Source organism: Apteryx mantelli, chromosome 19 (genome assembly GCF_036417845.1).
Source record: "Apteryx mantelli isolate bAptMan1 chromosome 19, bAptMan1.hap1, whole genome shotgun sequence".
Taxonomy (NCBI): domain Eukaryota; kingdom Metazoa; phylum Chordata; class Aves; order Apterygiformes; family Apterygidae; genus Apteryx; species Apteryx mantelli.
This window is the reverse complement of record NC_089996.1, coordinates 9,382,897-9,406,306: the sequence shown is the minus strand read 5'-3', so window position 1 is coordinate 9,406,306 and position 23,410 is coordinate 9,382,897. Positions and strand designations below refer to the sequence as shown.

General features: G+C 54.9%; 1 protein-coding gene across 4 annotated transcripts in view; it reads left to right on the top strand.

The window, feature by feature from the left end:
* Positions 1 to 900: 900 nt before the first annotated feature.
* Positions 901 to 23,410, top strand: part of ITGB4 (integrin subunit beta 4) — a 33,324-nt gene continuing 10,814 nt past the window's right edge. For 3 of the 4 annotated variants that reach the window (XM_067308613.1, XM_067308612.1, XM_067308610.1), the window contains exons 1-30: positions 6,117 to 6,219; positions 6,541 to 6,623; positions 7,177 to 7,278; positions 7,737 to 7,941; positions 8,502 to 8,598; positions 9,176 to 9,347; positions 10,102 to 10,365; positions 10,717 to 10,806; positions 10,980 to 11,102; positions 11,329 to 11,496; positions 12,057 to 12,133; positions 12,306 to 12,517; positions 13,090 to 13,193; positions 13,388 to 13,486; positions 14,665 to 14,791; positions 14,976 to 15,095; positions 15,566 to 15,672; positions 16,245 to 16,278; positions 16,741 to 16,929; positions 17,491 to 17,594; positions 18,244 to 18,302; positions 18,967 to 18,990; positions 19,182 to 19,330; positions 19,410 to 19,589; positions 20,167 to 20,315; positions 20,622 to 20,826; positions 21,564 to 21,724; positions 22,202 to 22,382; positions 22,518 to 22,655; positions 23,221 to 23,403. In XM_067308613.1, coding sequence (XP_067164714.1) covers positions 6,117 to 6,219; positions 6,541 to 6,623; positions 7,177 to 7,278; positions 7,737 to 7,941; positions 8,502 to 8,598; positions 9,176 to 9,347; positions 10,102 to 10,365; positions 10,717 to 10,806; positions 10,980 to 11,102; positions 11,329 to 11,496; positions 12,057 to 12,133; positions 12,306 to 12,517; positions 13,090 to 13,193; positions 13,388 to 13,486; positions 14,665 to 14,791; positions 14,976 to 15,095; positions 15,566 to 15,672; positions 16,245 to 16,278; positions 16,741 to 16,929; positions 17,491 to 17,594; positions 18,244 to 18,302; positions 18,967 to 18,990; positions 19,182 to 19,330; positions 19,410 to 19,589; positions 20,167 to 20,315; positions 20,622 to 20,826; positions 21,564 to 21,724; positions 22,202 to 22,382; positions 22,518 to 22,655; positions 23,221 to 23,403 — 4,009 coding nt within the window. Of the gene's footprint in view, positions 979 to 6,116; positions 6,220 to 6,540; positions 6,624 to 7,176; positions 7,279 to 7,736; positions 7,942 to 8,501; positions 8,599 to 9,175; positions 9,348 to 10,101; positions 10,366 to 10,716; positions 10,807 to 10,979; positions 11,103 to 11,328; positions 11,497 to 12,056; positions 12,134 to 12,305; positions 12,518 to 13,089; positions 13,194 to 13,387; positions 13,487 to 14,664; positions 14,792 to 14,975; positions 15,096 to 15,565; positions 15,673 to 16,244; positions 16,279 to 16,740; positions 16,930 to 17,490; positions 17,595 to 18,243; positions 18,303 to 18,966; positions 18,991 to 19,181; positions 19,331 to 19,409; positions 19,590 to 20,166; positions 20,316 to 20,621; positions 20,827 to 21,563; positions 21,725 to 22,201; positions 22,383 to 22,517; positions 22,656 to 23,220; positions 23,404 to 23,410 lie in introns of those variants that run through there. The other variant, XM_067308611.1, reaches the window with a different exon arrangement.

Sequence of the window (23,410 nt, the reverse complement as noted above, 5' to 3'; positions counted from 1 at the left end):
TCCCGTTCGCACTGCTGCAGGGGTTACGGGGGGGGGGGTAGTGACCCCCGAGCCCCGTGTGCTGTGGACGGGGGCCGGGCGCTGCAGGCTGCGCGGCGCTTTTTGTAAACACGTTCCCAAAGTTGGGGCTGGGAGGGGGGTCGCCGCTGTCACTGCGTGAACTTGCCTGATCTTCCCGGGTCCCGGGAATGACACCACCCCCGGCCGGGACAGTGGGAAACGCGGAGGAAAAACCACCGGCGAGGAGGAGAACTCGGGGAAAGCCGGGGAGCTCGCTCGGCGCGGCCGGCGGCCGGGCTCCACGCAGCACCGAGCCGCTGGCCGCCGGGCGCGCAGCCCCTTCCGTAAATCCCCGAGCGTGGCCGGGCTGGCTCCCGTCCCAGCCCTTTTCCTGTGGGTTGGTGCTGGGGAAGGCGGGCGGGAGGCTGCTGGGCGGCCGCGGGCCGGTCCTGCCCGTACAGGTGTGCACGAGGCGTGGGAATGCCAGCCCTGAGTCACGGGTACCCCCTCCTTCCTCCCCGGCGGGGATAAAGCTCTTCCTCACCTGGGCAGGGAGCTCGCGGATCGCTTGTCCCCACCTCCTCGCTCCCCGGCGCCTTGGCGGGGCTCCCGGGGCAGCCGCAGGCAGCGCCGGGGCGCGACAGCGAGAGGAAATCGGAGCAAAGTCGATATCTGCCTGGCGGGCGCAGCAACCGCTGCGGAGGTATGTCAGACCGCGGGCTGCCGGCCCTCCCCAGCGGCTCCAAGGTTGACATTTAACCGGAAAAGAGCGAAAGGGGACAGAAGATACAGAGGAGGGAAGAAAAAAAAAAAAAGAAAAAAGAAAAGAAAAGGCCAAGCCTGGAAATCAGCTAGTGGCAGCGAAGCAGCGAATTCCCTCTTTGCCTTCGGAAGAATTTCTTGGCCGGTCGTGTGGGTGACTGTTATTTGGCTGGTTGCAGAGGATTTGGACACTGAGTCAGCCCCGGCGCTCGTGAGGTTTGTGGAATTAATTCGTCTGCGCTCTGCGGCGTCAAGCTCGCTTTAACGTTGCTCTGCCGATTAGCTCGGGGGCTCGGTAAGGCGCAGGGCAAGGGGGGCTCGGCCGCGCGCGTGCTTTCCCCCCTTTTCTCTCGTTTGAGCTGTTGCATGCTTTCTCGTGCCTTTCTGCTGCTCGGGGACGGCAGCGCTCGTGGCTGAACAGTTTTGTTTTGCAGAGCTGTGCAGGATTTGTTTCTTTTTTCGCAGTTGCTTTGTCTAGCAAAACAGGACGAGGGGGGACTGCGCCCGTAAGGCACGTATAGGGGATACTCAGCAGCCGTGATATAGCAGAGCGGAGCCCGCAGGGAGCAGATCTCAACTGTGTTGTGGCTTTAGGGGACAATTTGTTGCAGATTAAAAAGATTTGTTTTTCTCCCTCTGTCCACCCTGCTTCCTGGGGAAAAGTTGCTTGTGCATTGGAGCTGGCATTGAGGAAACTGTTTGACTTTACATTTAAAGCAGCCTGAAGCCTTCAGAGCTGCAGGTGGGTCTGGCCCGTTAAAAACACAAAGGCCATTTTGCAAAATGGGGTGCTGGGCGCGATCTCCACGAAATGCGGGAGTCGCTCGGAGCAGAGGAGGAGGATTGAACCCGGAGAGAAAAGGGCCAAATGTGAACTGGGTTCTGAAAGACTGTGGTTTCTTTTTTTGCTGGACTGCAAACATAGCTTTGTGTTTTCCACCTAGTGAATCTGAAATACGGAGCGTAGGAAAGTGGAAGGTGGAATAAAGGCGAGCGTGTGCCTGGCGGGGTCTGCGCAAGGGAGCTGAGGGGCGCAAAAGGGGTGCGCGAGAGGGGGAAGAATGACTGCACACGGAGGGGAGGGAGGGAGGGAAAAAGCGAGCTGTGGGTCAGAGGAAGGGAGGATATGCCAGGAACAGGGCAGGGACGGTGCCGGGGGCCGGGGGAGACCTCGGGGCAGCGGCTGTGCAGGAATCTGGGCAGCTGCACAGCAGGATCCTGACTTTTCTGCAGGCTTTTGGCAGTTCACTGTTTTGAAGCGTCTCTCGCGCTGTACCTGCGCCCGGGAGCCTGCTGCCGGGGCGGGGGGTGTCAGCCGTCCCCTGCCCGGCCGGGACGTCCCTATGGGTGTCTGGTCTGGCTTTGAGGCTGCACGTTCCCTGCTGTGCTTTGTCCCATGCGGGAGCCGCGCGTCGGGGTCCTCCGCTCCGTCGGCACCCGGGAGCCAAGATCCTGCTTTTTGCAGTAAACAGCAAATTGTGACGTTTTGTTGCATGCGAGTCTCCAAGTACAGAGGGGAAGGAGGGAAAAAGGAGAAAAGGGGAGGGGAAGCTGAACAAAAGCAAAGACGAATATGATTTAGTCTTTAAACAACACTTTGACTTTTGCGCCAAATGTTTGATATTGCTGTGGGGATCCGTCTTGCTAATTTTTGAGTTTCGGAGCGTGGCACCTGTGAGGTCTGTGCCTCTGCGTGTGCCAAGGAGGGAGTAGCCCGGGGGGAGAGATTATGGATTATGGTGCTGATCCATGCGCTCGCAGCTCAGCCCGTGCGGGAGCCCGCGGCTGCTCGGGGCCGAGGCAGCGAGGCTGCGGTGCAGCTGCGGGCCCAGGGCTTCCTCGAGCAAGCGGCAAGCGCCGTGGTTTTCACAGGCACGCGTGGGCAGATGGCCGCTCTCCTGGCCCCTCCAAACTGGGCTTTGGCTGGAGATCAGTGCAAAGGGTGTTTTGCTTCGGTGCGGTGTTGTCGTCCCTTCCAGATCCCTCCCGTTTAGCAATATGTCAGTCCCTGATGCACATGGTGTTGGCTCCGTCATATGTGGTCCTAATGCAGTCCCTGCCATCCAAACACGGAGGGGAGGTGCAGGAGCTGCAGGCGTCTGATGTTCCCCTGGGAATTTGGGCAAGGCATTTCTGGAGTACCCAGTTGCCAAAACTTTCTGAAGGCCAGAGCTGTTTGGGGAGGGAGAAAGAGTGGTGGAGAACAGGCTGCAAGAGTCCCGGTGAGCAGACAGGCTTAGAGTCATAGAGTAGTGGGGGTTAGCAGGGACCTCTGGAGATCACCTGGTCCAACCCCCACTGCTCCATCACAGTCAGCTAGAGCAGGTTGCCCAGGACCCTGTCTGGTTGGGTTTTGAGTATCTCCAAAGATGAAGACTCCACAACCTCTCTGGGCAGCCTGTTCTCGTGTTTGACCGCCCTCATAGTGGAAAAAATGGCTTTTTGTGTTCAAGTGGGATTTCCTCTGTTTCTGGTTGTGCCTGTTGCCTCTTGTCCTGTCACTGGGCACCACTGTGAAGAGTCTGGCCCCATCCTCTTTACACCTTCTTTTCAGATATTTATAAATATGGATAAGATCCCCCCGAGCCTTCTCTCCTCTAGGCGAAACAGTCCCAGATCTCTCAGCCTTTCCTCATATGAGAGATGCTCCAGTTCCTTAATCATCTTTGTGGTCCTTCATTGGACACGTTCCAGTAGCTCCATGTCTCTCTTGTACTGAGAAGTCTAGAACTGGACACTAGACTCCAGAGGTGGCATCACCAGGGCAGAGTAGAGGTGAAGGATCACCTCCCTTGACCCGCTAGCAGTGGTCATCTTGATGCAGCCCAGGATACCACTGGCCTTCTTTGCCATGAGGGCACGTTGCTGGCTCATGTTCAACTTGATGTCCACCAGGACTCCCAGGTCCTTCTCTGCAGAGCTGCTCTCCAGAAGGTCAGGCCTCAGGCTGTACTGGTGCCTGGGGTTATTGCTCCCCGGGGATTCCTCCACAGACTTGGGCGTCTGCAGAGGACAGCAAGAGCTCCTTGTGAAACATGTTCATGCTCATCCTCCTCTTTGCCTAGGCTGGCTTGGGGCAGTCAAAAGTTGGATTGTGGCTTGAGCTCTGCTCGTGGTGCTGGGAGCAGAACCAGCCAACGCAACCCCCATTGTTGGCCGTGCATCCTCCGTGATCGGCACTGGCTTGCAGGGGAGCCTGGAGGGGTGGTTTGGCAAGATGAGGTTGAGGAGAAGGGTAAGGAGCCCGATGCTTTGCAACCGCAGGAAGGGCAGGGGCGCCTGGCAATCCCCCGCGGAGGGGGCAAGGATGCAGGCGGTGCAGGGGTGCCTCGGCACCCTGCCCCGGCACCCCGGGCTGCTCTGACACCGGGTTTGGGCTCTGCAAGTTGTGCTTGGGGTAAGCTGCAGGATTGAACATCTCCCCTAGTTTCCCAGCCCACGCTGAGCGCTGTGCTCAGGCGCCAGGCTGATGGGTTTGGGGCTCTATTTTCCCGGGCAGCGTATGCCCTCTGGCACGCCGCTGCTGCCTGTGTCTCCTGCTCCTAAGCAGAGCTGGTGCTTTCAGGTGGGTCGGTATGAGGCCCAGGAAGGTCTATTTGACTTTCCAGCTTCAGGAGCAGAGGACAGATGTGCTTCTGCGGGGTGTGCTGCTGGTTTCTGACTGCCCTGCCTCCCCTTTCCATCCCGGGTGCTTTTCCTTGAAGGGAAGGAGGAGCGAGGCCAGGGGAATTCCTCAGCCCTGACACCTCGCCAACAGCCCAAACCCTGGCAAACATGCAGGCGCTGAGGCGTTGGGTGTTTTGTGGGGTTGAATGCAACAAAAGGCTGCCGTGTCTCTCCCCTCCGCGGGGTGAGCCTGGCCCAGGCTCAGGGACTGCTTGGCGCTGGCTAAAACCATGTCAGGCCCCGAAATCCATGCGGATGAGTGAGCCTGTAGGGGTGGAGTGTCCCGACCCAGCTTGGTGGGACAGGGGCTTTTCTGTGTCTGCTCCAAAAGCCTCCGGGCGAGGAGGTGAGATGCTATTGGCATAAAGTTTAGTTTCTGAAACTCCCCAGTTTTGTTCCCCAGTAACCAAACCCAAGTATCGAGCGGGAGTCAAACCATTTTGGGGAAGCTGCCCCCTTTCACCTTCAGCTCCAGAGCACTTTTCCCTTCCTGCCCAAAGGTGCTGCCCGCCAGCACGTGTCCACCCTGTCCACTGCCCTGTCTGGAGCAGGTTTGTTGGCTGGGCCAAGGTGGAGGCAGGGGGTGGGTGGGACGAAGCAGGCAGGAGTGCTGGAGCACGTGTGTGTTCAGGAAGGGCTGGGGTGGTTTCCTACGGTCAGGAGCTGATCCTGACCTGTACGACTGAACAGCTTTTTTTCATCGTCATGAAAATCCAAACAAAGTTTTTTCCAGTGTGAAAGTGAAATTTTCCCTTCTAGAGGAAATTTGGAAATAGGGAGGTGATTGTCTGCATTTTTTGTGCAAAATATCGGCTTTCCCCGCAGCCGGCAGTGCTCTGTGCATCCCCACAGCCACCACAGCCTGTGTGTGGGAAATTACTCCATTAAATACGAGGAGGTTGATGGCTTGTAGGACAATGGTTGGAAGCATCAGGGTGAACAGGGTAAGAAGCTATTGGACAATCTGTCTGTATCTTATGTTTTACACTTGTATCTTCCATAAAAGAGATGCTTTAAAATTGTCTTTAGACCAGATTTTTTGCCTTGAATATTCCAATTTCCCCACTGGGGCGCAGGAGCCTGAGCTCCCTTCAGCCAGGCAGCCACAGAGCTCGTGTTCCAGTTTTGTCTCTCCTGTTTACCAGGTCCAAATGCAGAGATCGAGGCAACATTGAGAGTTTGCTGATGGCCAAATAATAAATCATGGGTGGAAGTGTGGTTGCAGGGAAAATGGCTCCCTCTGTTTAGGATTTTGCACCCAGCTCCCTGCAATGGGTCCTGCCACCTCCAATGAAGCAGAGAAGAGCAACAGGCTCTCGAACCACAGACTCATTCAGCAGCTCCAGGCAGCCCAAAGCTCCCCATCAGGCACTTCCCAAGGCCTCACCCTCTATTTATTGTTGGTTCGACCATCCTGGAAATTCTTAGTGCGATAGGAAATAGCTAAAGGGAGGGGTCTGTTTTGCTTTTGGGGCGAGATGCAGACGGTCGCCTTGTTTTTCTTCTCTGCTTTTCTTTAAGCTACCAGGAGAAGGAAGGTCTCAACCTGGTTGTTGCTCATGTGTGAGGATGGTGCTGGGCTTTGCCAGGGAGCAGTCTGTGCTCCTGTGCCAGTCCTGGCTCCTGCAGGAGACTGGTGGCTCAGCACCCCCAGCCACGGCTGGAGCTAGCCGTGATATTGCTGATGGATGTGTTTCAGGAGGAAGAGGATGGATGTGCTGCCAAGGGTGTGTGCTGGGTTGCTCCTCCTGTCCCTGCTCTGCACCACAGGCCTCTGCCAAAGGAACAAAAGTGAGTGTGGCCTCATACGTCTTTCCATGATCTTCGCTCACTCCCTCTGGGGCTGTATAAACCCCTTCTTGACTCTGGAAGATGAAGGTCTTCATACAGATAAGTCCTTATTAGATCTGCCGTGTGCCTTCTCTCTCGTCTGTTAGCTCCCTGGCAGCTGGGACACCTCTCTCACATACCCTGCTGCTGTTTTGTAGCCATCTGCCACCAAACACCCATGCAAAATTCCCACCAACATCCACAGGAACGGGATCTGCCCTTCTTGTGCCCTTCCACAACCTGCCCAATTCCGTGTTCCTCATGCTTCTGCTTTCCCCCTAGATAACAGATGTGTGTCGTCCCGGGCTAAGAGCTGCACTGAGTGTATCCGCGTGGACAAGGACTGCTCCTTCTGCACGGATGAGGTGAGAGCTTACAGGGGAGCGTGGGACTCTGCTTCCAGGCTGCTTTCACACCCTGCGAGTGGAGAGATCCTGCCGCTCCAGCTGAAATCCAGGAGAGTAATTTGAGTGCAGAGTCAGCTGCTGACTCGAACTTCTGTCTACAAGACTGAAAGCTCTTAAAACGTGGTTTTCCTTTGGCTCAAGCAGCCTACGCTGGCAAACGCAGAGGAAGGGGAGTCCATGGCAAACTTCCAGAAATACAGGGATTTATCAGAAAATGCCTGCTTGACAAATCTGGAACTCCTGGGGGAAGGTGTGTGCCAAGCAGGGAGGGAGAGTCTTGCCCCAGAAGACCCAGTGACTCACTGGTTGTAGCATCTCCCTGGTGCCTGAGGCGGCATTGGCTGTTCTGTGCTAGGTTCATCCGTGTCTGCCTGCTGCTCTCCGGCTTGCAAAGGCTCACCAGATCTAACCGTCTGGGAAGAGGACCCCGCTTTCTGACCAGCGGCATGGCCTCCTTGCGCGGAGACTTGCTGCTTTCTGTGCTTGTAACGTTCTTCCCCTGTTGCTCCAGAGTTTCAAAGAGCCTCGCTGCGACTTGCGGGAGAATTTGCTGCGATACGGCTGCGAGGAGGCCAGTATTGTGTACACGAGAGGCGAGATGAGGACTCTGCAGGTAGGTGCTGGGTAGAGAATCGTTGTTCTACTTCTGCTGAAGGGTCCTACTCTTTCCAGCATCCTTCGAGTCCTTCATCCTCCTCTAAACTCTTATGCAGGGAAAATACAAACTACACACCACTTTTTATGTAGGGCCTCCTCAAAACCAATGCTCTCCTTTTGCCAGCTGGGGGAACCTGTTCACAGCCAGCCCTAGTCACTGAGGCTGCGGTGACTTTTCAGATGAAACAGATGTATGCAAAATGCCAAGGTCTGGAGGAGGTGGAGGTGGCCAGCTGGGCAGACTTGGATGTGGGGAGGCTGGCTCAGCAGCCGGTCTCCAGCTGTATGTGAAGGAAGGGTGTGCAATCATCCATGGCTTTCCATTTCCCAAGTATTCCCCTGCTCCTTGCCACCTCCTCATTGCATAGCACAGGAGATGGAGTCCATCCACTTCACAATGCCCTTTCTTCACAGAATATCACTATCAGCAAGTCCCAGAGGAGGACTGAGGTGTCCCCCCAGAGCATGTTCATGCAGCTGCGAGCTGGGGAGGAGATGAACTTCGACATGGATGTCTTCCAGCCCCTCGAGAGCCCTGTGGATCTCTACATCCTCATGGACTTCTCCTACTCTATGTCTGATGATCTGGACAACCTCAAAAGCATGGGCCAAAAGCTAGGTGAGACCAGGGCTGGGAGAAGAGGGGGTAGCCAGACCCCTGCACTTGTGAAGGCAGGTGAATCTCTCTTGCCTGGGGTTGTGAATTTTTGCCAGCACCAGAGAAAGGTATGCAACCGGCAAATGGCCAAAAGGTGGCATTTTAATTATGCGTCTTATTATTGCTGCTTTGTGCAGGTCTCTCCCAACATGAGATATGGCCCCCAGTCTTGCAGGGCTCATCATATGTCCTGTCTCCTATTCAGCCGAGTATGAGTGCTGGTGCCATGCAGAGTTGTTCTGTGCAGTAGCTTTGGCATCTCGAGCCCGTAAAGGTGATTTGTGCTATAGGACAAGCACCAGCCTTGGAGAGGAACCACCAAAGGCTAGGTGGTGTAGGTTTTCACCCCCAAAAAACAAGCCCAGCCCCAAAAAGCTTAAAAGCTGACAGTTTGGAAGTCTTGTCTAAGACTTGGTGAGCCAAGAAGGTAGCCGAGAAAAAGAATCTTTCCCTAGAGCAGCGATCTTGCAGACATCTCTTTGTTCACATGTCTATTCCTCCCTCCCTTCCCCTCCTCCCAGCGAAGTTCCTGCAAGCCCTGACCAGCGATTATACCATTGGATTCGGCAAGTTTGTGGACAAAGTCTCATCCCCGCAGACAGACATGAGACCTGAGAAGTGAGTGAGGCTGATGGGGCCAAGGGGGTGGGCTAGGATCAGAGTGGGGAGGGCAGGTACCTCAGGTACCTTGTATTTCTCTCCTGGTCTTCTCTGTCTGCAGTGCAAGAGCCTCTGTCCAGCTCTCACTCTTTGTTGCAAATCTCTGCTTTCTGGCCTCCTTGCTCTGCGCTCAGGGCTTGCTGTGACACAATGCCGATATCAGCAGTGTCCTCCTCCAGCTTCATGTCTCAACAGATTGCACATCATTCCTTCACCTCCATCTCTGCCCTTATCCCTTCTACTGCTCCTGTCCCTCCTCTCAGGGCCACTGATTTGTCATCTCAACTTCATGTCTTCCCTTGATCAATCTTTCCAAGAATGACCTCCCACCCTTTCTCTCCTAGGATCCAGGGAGCTTGGAGTGGGTGGCCAGCTGGCTTAGGTACCCCAAGACAGGTGGAGCGAACCTTTTGCACATGCAGTCCTGTGCTAGGAGCTGCACATGGACAAGCAGTGCCCTGCTTGGGTTGATGGAGCATCCCTTTGCAATGAGACCTGCCCCATGCAAAAGCCCTGCTCTCCTTTTCTCTTCTAGGCTGCGTGAGCCCTGGAACAATGCTGATTCCCCCTTCTCGTTCAAGAACGTCATCCGCCTGACCAGCAACATCGACTACTTCAGCAAGGAGCTCAGGAAAGAGCGCATCTCTGGCAACCTGGATGCCCCAGAAGGAGGCTTTGATGCCATCCTGCAGACAGCTGTTTGCGAGGTGACAGTGGCCAGGGAAGCCAGAGCTGTGTGTGTGTGGAGGGGGGCGGGGGGGGTTTAGAGGATAGATCTGCTTGATTCTGGGTAATAAGTGGAATGATACCAGTGTGGTAATGAGTGGATGAGAGAAATGGCACATTGGGCAGCTGATTATACAGTCAATGAGTCCAGATCTCAGGTTTGGCCACAGTCAGTTCTCGCCTCCCCAGCTTGTTGCTCCTGTTACTGGTGCTGAGTTGTTCCGCATTCCCAGTTCTTCCTAGATCTCAGACCAGACATGTGTTTATCTCTCTGGTATTTGATCCCCAGCACAGGAGCTAATCGTTGGGCACCCTGTGCGCTCTTGCCTCTGTACTGTCCCCCTTTGTGCTTGTTGTGGCGAAATTCCACTCCTTGGAAAACTGCCCGCTTGGGCTTGTCCAGTTGGCTGAGAGAGACACATATAAATGAATGAGCACAGCTCCAAACATGTCCAGAAAAGCAAGGGCTTGTCTGCTCTCTATATATGTACTTGGCACTGTCCAACCAGGTAGACGTCATGTGCCCTGGGCCACAGATGGCGGGAGCAGAGACCTACTGGCTTGGGTTCCCAAGTAGCTGATTGCATCTGCTGCCAAATGGAGGTGGTGCTTTGCCCCTTGGTTTTTTCAAAGACCCCAGTCCTGCCAGTGCTGGTCTGCCAATGGGTGCAAGTTCTGTGCGGTGTTTTGATGGACACGGAGATAAAGGTCCCTTCTCCCCCTCCCCGGCTGTAGGATAAGATTGGCTGGAGGAAGGACAGTACTCACCTGCTCGTGTTTTCCACCGAATCTGCCTTTCACTATGAAGCTGATGGCACCAACGTCCTGGCAGGGATTCTGAGGAAGAATGATGAACAGTGTCATCTGGATCTTGATGGCACCTACAGATATGACACCAAGCAGGACTATCCTTCAGTGCCAACCCTGGTGCGCCTGTTGGGACAGCACAACATTATCCCCATCTTCGCTGTCACAAACCATTCCTACAGCTACTATGAGGTGAGGAGAGCCTGGTGGTTGGGAGCCACATGGGCTTACTTTCCTTCAGGACCCTTCCTCCTCTGCCTGCAGCTTAGCTATGAGGAAACAGAGGAGCCCTGGTCATTCTCTGGTGGCTCTGGGCCTGCTTTGGTGTCTAATCCTGCTCACCCTAGCTCCTTCCAGGCTGGAACAGATAGGGAATATGAAATGGTTGCTCTAATCCCTCCAACCTCAAGTATAGAGAGCCTCACAACTGGGCATCCAGGGCTCCCCTCAGCATTGGTGGACACAGTAGATGCTCAGCACATGCTGCAGCTCAACTTCTGTGCTGTGGGTGCTGTGGCTCAGTGGGCTCCTCTCTCTCTGCAGAAGCTACACAAGTATTTCCCCATCTCTGAGATCGGGGTGCTCCAGGAGGACTCTTCCAACATCGTGGAGCTGCTTCGCACAGCCTTTGAGGTAACAGTTCTCCCTGGGGCCTTGGTCTCGCTCTCAGGGCAGATGGCAGGTGGGAACCTCCTGCCACAGAAAGCGGAGAGGATGCAGTATGTGACTCCTGCAGGGCAGGCCGTGGGGGTGGTTGCAAGGATACAGCTGAAAATCAGTGCAGTGATTACCTTCTGCCCACATAGCGCATCCGCTCCAAGATGGACATCCGGGCTGACTTTGTTCCCAAAGCCATGAAGACAGAGTTTGTCTCCACCATGTATGAAAAGACAGAATCTGGCTCCTTCCATATCACCCGGGGCGAAGTGGTAAGTCCCCGTGGCTGCCTTGGAGGGGAGGTGTGTGCAACGTGCAGAGCTCTGCTGTGGTTTTGCTGGGGCAGCGTGAGGAAGGCACAGTGCAGCTGTCACTTGCCTGTGCCGTCTCTCTCCTTCCCAGGCATTCACTTGCCAGCGACAGGGTCAGTCAAGCAGAGCTATACCCAGCAGGCTCTTTGGGCAGAGCTAGCTCACCTGTGTGTCCCTTCCTTTCCAGGGCAAGTTCAACATGCGTGTGAAGGCGCTTGAGTATGTAGGCGGGCAGCACGTCTGCAGCCTTCCCAAGAAAGACCGACAGGGAGTTATCCACGTGAAACCCACGTCCTTGAGTGACAGCCTCAAAGTCCAAGCCTCTGTCATCTGTGACGCGTGTCCCTGCGAACAGGTATGGGGGGCTGTGCGTTACAGAGAACCCCAGCGCTTTTCCCGTCTAGCTGGGAGTGGGTATGTGCTGGCCAGCATGTGCAGGTCCCGCTCAGCTCCTCGCTGACAGCCATGTCCCTCTAGTTCAGCGCCAGAAGCTCTGTGCTTTTAAGGCAGGAGGATCTGAGTTGTGGGTTTTGCTGCTGTGAATGTACAAGTAAGTATGGTCAGTGGCACGCTTGGGGTGCTGGGCTGCTGGCCCTCATCCTGCTCTGAGGGTGCTGAAGTGAGAATTGCATCTGCCCATTTGGTGGCAGACAGATCTGCCAGGTGTCTTGCTGGAGAGGCTCACTCACAAGTGGAATGAGTTGATTGTTCCCAGCTGCCTGCAGAGCAGAGTCTCAGCCTGGCCAAGGAGACCTTCATGCAGCCTGTGAAGGAGTGTGCGTGTTGTCCTACTGCAGAGCTCTGTCTCATGTGCCCAGCCTTTCCCCTGGCTCTGCCTTCCTGACCCCTGAGATGGCACAGGGCGTGCTGAGCCCACAGGGGAGCTGGCAACATCTCCTCTCTCCTCACTTACAGCAACAAGAGTTTCGCTCACCCAAGTGCAACTTCAATGGGGACTTTGCTTGCGGCCAGTGCATCTGCCATGCAGGCTGGTAAGGACCTTGCCTAGCTCTGTACCCCCCTCGCGGGTCCTGCTGTCTCTGGGCACCCAGAGTAACACATACTTGCACCAAGGACATCCTGCCTGTGTGCAGGCATCAGGCCAGGAGTCTGCTGCCTTGTGCCCTGCTCCTGCCTCTCTCAGCATCTCCTCCCCCCCATCAGGCGAGGGGACGCGTGCGACTGCTCCCCAGCCTCGTCCCTCAACAACGAGGCCTGCATCCGCCCTGGGGACGTGGAGCCGTGCTCGGGCCGGGGCGAATGTCTCTGTGGCAAGTGCCAGTGCTACTCTGAAGACCTGAGCCTGCGCTTCGACGGCGACTTCTGCCAGTACGATGTCCTGCAGTGCCCGCGCACCTCTGGCTTCCTCTGCAACGGTGAGAGCAGGCACCTGCTGCCTCCTGGCCCCGGTCCCCACCGCACGTCCCCTTCAGGCGCTGCCAGGGCTGGGGGAGAGGGAACGTGGATCCTTGCAGGCACCCTGAGAGCAGTCCTTGTGGTGGCAGCTGTCTCTGGGCTGGCATCAAAGCAGCTGAGATAGCTGCTGGAGAGGTGTGATGGTGACAGGTTTGTGGCACTGGCAGGTAGATGATGAGTGTCCCTGTTGTGGGGTGCTCTGAGGAGGGTGCAGCTCCATGTCACAGCCCTGCCTGCAGCACGTTGCTACGGTCCCTCTCCTGCCCCAGGCACTGGCAGGTCAGTGCGTCCCTCAGTGCGGAGCTGACATGGACTGGCAGTGTCCCGCTGCATAGCTGGCAATGGGTTGTGGGCACTCCGTGCTTGGGGAAGCGGGATGCAGAGAGAAAGCACTGGAATCTGTTTGAGTCCTGGCTTCAGGGCAGCCCTTTGCAACCCCCTGAAACTGGGAGAGCTGAGGTGGCCCATGGACAGGGCTGGGGGAGCGGCGCAGGGTCGGGGGGGTCCCTTGGTGATTTCTTCTACGTTGCAGATCGTGGCCGTTGCTCCAAGGGCGCGTGTGTGTGTGAGAGCGGCTGGGAGGGCCCTGGCTGCGAATGTCCCACAAGCAATGACACCTGCATTGACAGCAGAGGGGTAAGTCCCGTCCCCGAGGCCAGCCTTGGCTGGGGGGCTGCTTTGCACTGAGTTTGGGAAGACCACTAGAGGTGGGACTGTAGCAAACTGCCCCAGGGTCTGAGATTCAGGGCCGCTGGCAGCGTGCTCATTCCCAGTGCCCTTGGGTGTCTGTGGTTGCTCTCGGACACCGACTGTCACCTTTCCTCCCGCAGGGCATTTGCAATAACCATGGGAGGTGTGAATGTGGCAGGTGCATCTGTGACATGGCTTCTCTGTACACCAGCTCCACTTGCGAAATCAGCTACTCCCTGGTAAGGCTCAGCCCCAGGGTCCCTCTGGTTTTATCACTCCTCTGTCACATGTAGAACCTTGGGAGGGAGAAAAACAAAGCAAAGATGAAAGCACATCTCAAACAGGAACAAAATCTTGCTTTGGTGACCAGGAAGGGCTCTGTGCTGGAGCCACTCCACAGCCCTGGGCTTGCTTTGCCCTCCAGTTCGCCAGCAGCATTAAAGCCATATGATTGTTTAAGGTATATTTGTGTTTACCAGCACACTTGTGAAGGGACTGTATCTAGCAATCAGAGCAGAGATTCGAGCCTCAGCTCCTGGCTTCTCTTTCTGATTCGCCATGAGACTGGAAAAAGTCCCTTCATGGCCCAGTGCCTCAGTTTCCCCATTGACAAACACATGCTAACCTCGTGATGGGAGAGGACAAAGGTAATCTGGTCATATTTTAGGAAGGCCACCAAAAACCCTTGCAGAAAATCTAACCACCACCCAAATACAGCGTGTCAGCATAAGAGATTCTGGAGGGATTGTGAGGGTTCAGTGTCTCCAGTCCAAACACCTTGAACCGTTGGGTCTGTGCTGTGTGGGCTGAGGTGTGGACACTCTCTCTCGTGTGCGCTGTTTGGATTTGGGAGGTGTGGGAGTCAGCCGCCAAAATCCAGACCTGAATTCAGGCGCCCAGTTCCACCCCCTCGTTTCATCACCCCTCCGACAGAGAGCTGCTGCAGTGGCTTGCAGCTCGGGGGTGGGTGTGCAGGAGGGAACTGGTGCCTCCCAGGTAGATGACTAAAGAGAGCTGCGCTTAACTCTGCTTGGCCCCCACCCATCCTCCTGTTGGCAGCGGCGCCGCGCGGCAGGTACAGACCTGCTCTTGGTAAGTCCCTTCCTGACACCTCTGAGCCAGACAGGGAGCTGCCTGCCCCGAGGCTGAGCAGGCCTTTCAGTCGCTTCTCTGGAGCCGCACTCACCTCGTCCAATAAATGCAAAAAGCCTTACCTGGCTGCAAGAAGTGAAGTTGTGGCTGGCTGTCTCCTGGGCTACAAATCCCTTGTCTGTGTTAGCTGCTTGCTTTCTATTAGTACCTTCTCTCCTCGCTCTGTCGTGAGGATGAGGACACGGCGTTGTTGCCTTTCGGAGATGTTCTCCCTGGCTCCCCCTTGGCCTCTCTCCTAAGGGTCCCACCTTGCGTCTCCACCCAGGGTTTCCAGGCTGTGTGCGAGAGCATCCGGGACTGTGTTCAGTGCCAGGCCTGGGGAACGGGCAAGATGAAAGGCAACTGCAGCACCTGCCACCTCCAGGTCCAGATGGTGGAAGAGCTGAAGAAAGGTACCAGGAGGCTTGGAGCTCTGTGCAGTCATGTGTGATGTGCCTTGCTCTGTGTGTGTGTGTGTGTGTGTGTGTGTGTGTGTGTGTGTGTTTGTGTGTGGATCTGCTCCTCACGCTTAGTGCTGGGTTCCTGGTCCGGATCCCCTTGCAGCCTGGCAATCATGTCCTGTCTTTCCATCCACAGAGGAGGCCAATGAACACTGCTCGTTCCAGGATGAGGAGGATGACTGCACGTACCACTACACCCTGGAGGGAGATCCCAGCGTCTTCCCCAACACCACCGTCCAGGTGCAGAAGAAGAAAGGTGAGCAGGGACTCGGCAGGAGGGGAGGTGCAGCCTGGAGTCTGGGTTAGCAGTTCTCTGCGCGTGCAGCACCTCTTCTCCTCCCTTTGCTGTGTGCTGGGTTACACTCAGATCTCATATGAATGCCAGGAGGTGGATAGTGCCCTCAGAGATCAGGACCTTTGGAGATCAGTGCCCTTTCACTGCCAGCACCGGCAGGGAAAGATGAAAGGTGCAGAATAGCCCCTTGGGATGAACGAGTGAGAGCAGAGAGGTGGGAGGAGACCTCTCCATGGGCAGCGTTTTTCTGTGTGAGCACTGAGAGAGAAATTCCTAGGCTGAACTTGGTTGCTCCATGCCTAAAAGAGCTGTGGTCCAGCCTCTCCCATCCATCCGTGCCTCCCTCCTTCCCTCCTTTTGTGCCCTGTGCACACACAGCACAGGGTTTTGATGCCCCTAAATCATGGTGGGTGCATTGCTGTTGGTTGCAGAGTGCCCTCCGGGAAACTTTCTGTGGCTTATCCCGCTGCTTATTTTCCTAATCCTGCTCCTGGGGTTGCTGCTGTTGCTCTGCTGGAAGTTCTGCGCCTGCTGCAAGGTGAGTTCCTCAGCCCGGCTGCCTCTCCGCACTAGGGAGGAGGGCAAGGCTGGTCCGAGAGGGAGCCCTTACCGAAAACAAATCTTTGCTCTTGAAAAGTTGTCCTTCAAGTCTCTCTCCTACTGAACAGCTTTGAGAATATGCCAGAAAATAAGGTTTTCTGTCTTTCTTCCCTGACCAGCTGGGAGAGTTGGTGGGGACAAATGGAAAATATAATATGTTGGGAGGGAATAGAAGAGCCAGCGCCTATTGAAATTGTTTGCAGTTTTGCCAGAGGCTTCAGGAGGAACCAGATAAAGGCCAGAACGTGACAAATTTCCATAGGCCACCCATCCTGCAGCATGGCCAGTTTATTAGTAGCTGGGTCCCACTGGTACTCAACACCTCTCCCGTTGCTTATATGAATTGCAATGCGATTTCCCCAGCTAAAGGGATGTCTGGCTAAAATCTGCTTCCAGAGCCCCACCGATCTCTGCTCCCATGCTGATGATGCGAATGCCCCTAGCTGGAGACATGGGGGTTTTTTGCTCTTGGCCACAGAGTGAATGTGTGTTTGGTCATTTGTTTTCTAGGCTTGCCTGGCCCTGCTTCCCTGCTGTGCACGAGGTACCATCCCTTTGAACTGGGGGGGGAGAGGGATATGAGGGATTCCCCGCCCTCCCGGGCAGGAGGGCATACTGGAATGAGCACCTCTCCTCCTCCCTGGGCACAGTAATCTCCTGCAGGCTGGGGAGATTAACCAGGGGAAAGTCCTTGGCAGAGACTCTTAGCCAAGGAGCCCTTTAAACTCCTGCCCTGTATCCCTGCCGCATGCCCTGTGCGTGCCCGCAGGGGAATCCTGCCCTAGTGCTCTCCTACCCTGTGTTTTTCCTAATGCCCAGCTGGGGTGATCCACTCTCCCTGCCTGTGAGCAACCCATGCCTTTTCCACTGGCTGATCAACTCCAGTCCACTCCTGACACCCTCGGCTTGGTGGAAGCACAAAAGATACTCCAGGATGAAGTCCCAGGTCTTGGGAAATTGGTGGCTCGAGTTTGTCTAGTTTCTGACCCTGCCCGCTGCTCTGCAGGCCGCACTGTTGGCTTCAAGGAGGACCACTACATGCTTCGCCAGAGCCTCATGTCCTCTGACCACCTGGACACTCCCATGGTGCGCAGTGGGTCCCTCAAGGGCCGAGACACCGTCCGCTGGAAGATCAACAACAATGTTCACAAGCAGGGCTTCACCTCCCTCGCTGCCACCAACCCCAAAGAGCTCAGTAAGTGCCATATTTGAGAAACAGGGTCCAGATGAGATGCTGCAGGGGCTATAAGGGACAGGAATCCTTTGTGGTTGCCTCCTGCCTCCACCAGCTATAGCATCACCTCCAAGCCCATTACAAGGTGGCTTGTTCCTTTATCTGCTTCCATCCCAGGGGGCAGTTGAGCAGCACATTCCTGTGTCCAGGCCTGTCACAGGAGCTGTGGGTAGCTTTGGAGAGCTCCTGACAGCCTGACCTGGTGGCGTATGTTCCTAGCATGTGTCTGAGGTCTTATTAGCTCAGGTGATCCAGCCTAGATTGCACTTCCTCATCAGTCCAGAGCTGGACCACTGGACACAGCATCCTTCACAGGCTCCTGGGTGGATCTTAAACAGAGCTTCCCAGTAAGCACTCAAGTCTCAGAGGGTTTTCTCTGCTGGTGCTAGATGGGGTTTGGGTGCTAAGGATAAAGAATCTGGACACCCAGCATCATGTATGTCCCCATGCTTCTGGCTTTTGGTTAGGTTATTTCTCTCACCAAGAGGGAAGGAGTCTGACTGAAGAACTTCTTTTTTTCAGTTCCCTATGGGCTGTCTCTGAGGCTGACCCGGCTTTTCACACAGAACCTTTTGAAACCAGATAGCCGGGAGTGTGAGCAACTGCGTAAGGAAGTGGAGGAGAACGTAAGGGCCTGAGCACATGGCAGGGTTTGCTCCCAGGATGAGGGATGGGAATGGGTTATAGCCACGCGGAGGTGTTCGTCTTTGTCTGTGACACTGAGGAAAGTGAAACTCGTCTGCCCTGGAAATTTAAAAAGCTTTTGCAATGAAGAAGCAATTCTTTCTATTTCCGAGTGAAAGCAGAATTTTCCTACGAAAGGCACAAATCTTAAAATCATGACTGTGAGAATTATCAAAGTATTATGTTGCTGAAAAGGTTTGCAATGAACCACAGCTTAGGGGCCCATGCTCTGGAGTTCCTGTTTGGCTTCAGTTCCCAGTGTGGCCTCTTGCCACATCCTAGGGAGATGGCAATGGAGCTGGGGATCCTGGAGTATCCTGTCTCTGCTGCGCAGCCTGGGTTGGCATTCCCAGACCCTCAAGCTCCAGTTCTCAAGCTCGCTGGGCTTAGAGGCTGCCAACTCCATTGCAGGGACTGCTGAAGGAGAGGGGAAACTGTGTGGTTCCCCTCTGCTTGATGTGAAAGGGCAAGGGGAAAGGATCTGGGGGTGGCAGGTGGGATGTTCGGTTTGGTGGCAGCTGTGTCTGCCTGCTGACTGTGTGCTTTGGGGTGGGGGCTTACTGTTATAAAAGTCCCTCTTGCTCCTTGCAGCTGCATGACATTTACAAGCACATTCCTGGCTGCCACAAGGTCCAGCAGACCAAGTTCAGGTGAGTAACTGGGGAGGAGACCTCGCGCACAGGCTGAGTTGCCCCAGGGGCTCTGCTGACGAGGGAGCACAGGGGAGGGCCTGGGTGTGGATGTGGTGCTGGAAGGTAGTGGGGTCTGTGAGCCATTTCCTGGCACAAGCATGAGCCTGGTGCTGTGCTGAGATTCCTTCACCTGCGCAGGGATCTGCAGAGCCGAGCTAGAGCTAGCTCACCTTTGCAGGTCATCTCTGCTGCCTCTGACAATGTATCTGAAATTCCCCCAGGCAGGGACAGATCCTGATTGCTTGGTGCTCAATGGGAAAATTCCCACTGCCTTCAAAGGTTTCAGCCCTGTGCAAAGTTAGGAGTGCTTGGTGCAGGATAGAGGAGTCCGGAGGTGCTCGCACTCTGCAGGGAGTGTTATCCACTTTCCATGGCTCTGAGCGGATGTGATCTCCCCTCCGGGCATGCTTTTTATTGCATTGGGAAACCCAGGACTGAAGGGAGCAGCCAGACATGTGGGAACATGTGATGGGGTCACAGGTTCTGGAGGACAAGTTGGCACCAGGCCCATGGAGGAGCCTGCGGAGCAGCTGCCATGGCTCCGACCTGCGAAAGGCTGTGATTCATGCACAGTTTTGTCTCCCCAAATGTGTTAGTCACTCTGGTTTGTTTTCTCCCCCAGGGTACAGCCCAATTCTGGGAAAAGGTAAGTGGATCTTGCAGTCCCCTCTCTTGCCACTTCTCTGTCTCTGGAAGGGGTGTCTGCACCCACATGCATGCAGGGTGGTTGAATGCCCTACTCCCTCACTAACCCCTCCAGCTGCCGCACAGCAGCAATGTGAGACAAGTAAACCTGGCCTCGGCATCTGCCCCATTTTCTCTTTGCACTGGTCACAGGCAGGACCACACAATTGTGGACACTGTGCTCACTGCCCCTCGCTCAGCCAAGTCAGAGATCATCAAAGTGACAGAAAAGCATGTTTCCCACGAGGCTTTCAATGACCTGAAGGTGTCGCCAGGCTATTACACTGTGACCTCGGACCAAGGTAGGAAGCAGACCCCAGTGCTGCCTCCTGGCTGGGCAGGAGGCATCTGCCACCTCTCATCATCGCCCTTTACCCCCAGATGCTCATGGGATGGTGGAGTTCCAGGAGGCTGTGGAGCTGGTTGATGTCCGTGTCCCACTCTTCATCAGGGAGGATGATGATGATGAGAAGCAGTTGCAGGTGGAGGCTATTGATGTCCCCAATGGCATTGCAGAGATTGGACGCAGGCTCGTCAACATCACCATCATCAAAGAACAAGGTGAAGGGCTGCAACTGTGGCATGAGATGAAGGGCGTTTGTGTGTCCAGTGTCCAGACAGACTCACGTGCCTTCCAAGGAAGGCACAGTCTGCGTGTTTGAGCTCCTCCAGATCACAGGCCAGAGACTCGCTTGGTGACTCTTAACTTAATTCGTCTGCGTCTGAACTAGAGCATCTTTTAAAGCATCCAAGGAAGAGTCATCATCTCTGGTGACAGAGTCCCAAACATGTGGCCCCCATGGATTTAGACATTACCAATTCCACAGCTGGAGAGACAGACCCAGGGTTGACTATATCCCTCCCCTGCTCCAGCCCACAGCTTGCTGGAATAATGTACACACCCTTTTGCTGGGGGCGGGTGAATGTCCCCACCGTTGTGTCTCTGCTTCCCATCTGGTTATTCTGAGCAGGGAGCAAGGGTTAGGACTGGCAAAGTCTTCAGCCCCTACAGCAACCTTTTACACAAAATTTGCACCCAAGGGTGATGTGAATGCTGTTTGGAGGGACAACTTCTTGTTTTTAATGTATTTGCTCCAAGTATTTGCTTTACATATTTCTTCTCTCTTGCCCCTTCCAGTCAGCAGTCTCATCACCTTCTTGCAGCCAAACTATTCCCACAGCCGCTTTGACAAGGTGGCCAAGATCCCTGTTGTTCGGGAGATCATAGAAGACGGGAAATCCCAAGTCACATATAGGACCCGAGATCTCACCGCCAAGGACGGCAGGGTAAGGAGTGCAGGGGACTGGGAAAGAAGTGACTCTAGGTCTGCAGAAAAACACTGAATCAGGCTCAGAAAGGGGACAGGGGTGAGAGAGGGGTGATCCCAGGTTTTGAGCCTTGCACAAGGGCAGATGTTTTCCTGCTCTGCCTCCTGCCCTCACTCACTGGGCCTCAGTCTTCCCACCAAAGATATCCCACCAAGTATACTGGGAGGCAAGGGGGAAGTTCACTGGCAAATGAGAGGAAGCTCACGGGAAACCATCTTATGGATGCTGTGGACTATAATCACACTCCTGTTCCTTCCCCCACAGGACTATGTCTTCATAGAGGGTGACCTGGTCTTTCAGCCTGGGGAGACCCGGAAGGAAGTGCAGGTCCCGTTGCTGGAGCTGACCGAGATAGACACCTTCCTGAACAATCGCCAGCTCAAGCAGTTCGCCGTCGACCTCCTCCACCCGAAGAACGGTGCCAAGATTGGCCAGTACCCCCAGGCCACAGTGACCATCGCTGACCCAGGTAGGGGCTGGCAGTGCAGCTGGAGAGAACCGTGCTGCAAGGCCAGGCTGGCACGGTGGCAGGACAGGTGGGGTCGGCATGGCATGGCATGGCGTGCTGGGGCGACGCACAGAGCACGCTGTGGATCCCAGCTCCAGCCCTGCTCCTCGCCCCCGAAACAGGGGTTAGGATGTTCATCCTGTTCTGACTGGTAGATTTGGGCCTCCCTCTAGAGGCAGTAGTGTGTATAGGCGGTGGGTGGGAAGACATGGGAGAAACTACATTGCAAATAGGTTGGGTTCTGCGATCCTTTTCCTTGGAGGCCTGAATAAAAAGGTACAAAGTTGGAGGAGAACTGGGCCTTGCTGGAGGCTGTGTGTAGAAGTTCCTGTGGCTGTACAGGCAGCGAGGCATCAAGAGATACATTCAGACAGAGCTCAAGATTTCAGAGGCAAGAAACTGCTCTCCCCATTTTTTTTTTACCTGGGCAGAAGCAGCAATGTCCAGTCATTAGGGTGGGAAATGCAGGACTTGTGATTCTGTGCCAGACTCTTGTACCAGCTTGTGCCTGGCCTTGGGGGATGTCATCTTCAGGTGCCTCAGTTTTTCTTCACTATGATGGAGCTCTACTCCTCAGGAATGCTTTGAGAGGTTCAAACAGTAACGGACTGGCAGTGCTGGGGAAGACATGTTTCCTTCTTCCCCTTCTGTGTGGGAGACCAGTGCTGACCTGTGCCCTTTTCTCTTCGTGTCTGCAGAGGTGGTAGATGGTGCCCCCTCACTGGCTGGCCTGAACCAGCTCCCCCAGTGTCCCAAAGGCCGCCTAAATGCACCACTCAACCCCAACGCCCAGGCTCTCAGCTCCAGGAAAATTCGCTTCAGCTGGTTTCCTCCTCCAGGAAAACCTCAGGGGTACAAGGTAAGGGGTGAACAGATACCAGAGGAGGGTGCAGGCCCCCTCCTGTGGGTGTTTCACACCACACACACACACACACACACACACACACAGTTGTTCATGCTGAAGAGGCAGGGAGAGGAGGCCCAAAGAGAGAGCAAGCTCACCGCTCCTGGTCCCCCTCCATCCCCGAGGACTATTTGGTGGATATGGGATTTGCAGGCAAAGTTTCTTGGGGGTCCATCCCCCTTTCCATCGCTTACCACTAGGCCAAGCTCTAGGAAAGTCATTAGAGGCATCATGCCTGCTCCATGTGGGGGAGAAGACTGGACAGTGAGAGCTAGAGGTAGCATGAAATGCTCAGTCTGTGTCCTATCCCCCCATTTCTGAGGGCCCACACAACACCTTGCCTTTCCCAGAGCACATCTAATAAGAGATGGGGGATTATTTGCCACTACGGTAAGGATCTGAAGGAATCATGATTTTCTCTTGTCTCATCAGGTGAAATACTGGATCCAAGGGGATCCTGAGTCAGAAGCCAGGCTCCTCGATGTCAAATCACCAGCGGCAGAGCTGAGTAACCTCTACCCCTTCTGTGATTATGAGATGCAGGTCTGTGCCTACAACGCCATGGGCGAAGGGGCCTACTCTGACATCATCCACTGCCGCACGCTGGAGGACGGTGAGCTTTGGGAATCTCTGGAAGCTGAGTTTATTCAAACCTGCTCTCATTAGCCATGTCTCTTCCCCTTTCTCTAGTGCTGTCCAGCCCTCTCCCATGCTTCCTGTAACGCAGACTCTGCTCTTGCCTTTCTAGTTCCCAGTGAGCCTGGCCGCCTGGCCTTCAACGTTGTGTCCTCCACCGTGACGCAGCTGAGCTGGGCTGAGCCTGCAGAAACCAACGGGGAGATCACAGCTTATGAAGTCAGTTATGGACTCGTTAATGAGGACAACAGTAAGAACTCATTTGCTGAGTGGGTCAGTTGTGGCAGCTCAGCCAGCTTGAATGGCTGGAGTGAGTTTTCTGTGGGCTGTGCTGGTCCTAAGCTGCAGCAGAACCGGAATGGCTCCAAGCACATTTCTTGCAAGAACTGGGATTTGGAGAGGTTGCTTCTAGATGGAGGGAGTACCGAAAATTATCACTAAGGATTTAATCCCGTAAAGCCTTGAGCACTCTTAGTTCCTGTTCACTTCTGTAGTGTTTTGTGTTGTTTCTCACCTTAAAAGTTTAGTCCATAAGTCTAGACCTAGGGCCATGGTGCCTGAAAGATGCTATTTAGTGACAGCAGCTGGCACATGAGCAACAGGAAATCTCTGTTGTAGATTGACTTCAGCATTCAGTTTGGGAATTTCCCCTGAGACAATGTCATGCCTGTCATGAGCAGCCCAAATAGTTCTCTGCACCTTGTCCCAAAGCCAGGTTGTGTCCTGACACCAAGCCTCAGCAAGTCTCTTGGTTCAGAGAGGGGTGCTGCTCTGTCTTGTGACCTTGTGGGGAATATGTGTACCTGTATTTGTAGTACCCATTGGACCACTGAAAAACGTGCTGGTTGAAGATCCAAAGAAGCGCATGGTGCTGATAGAAAACCTGCGGGAGTCCCAACCATATCGCTACATGGTGAAGGCTAGAAATGGTGCTGGCTGGGGGCCTGAGAGAGAAGCCACCATTAACCTTGCTACACAACCCAAGCGCCCAATGTCCAGTGAGTT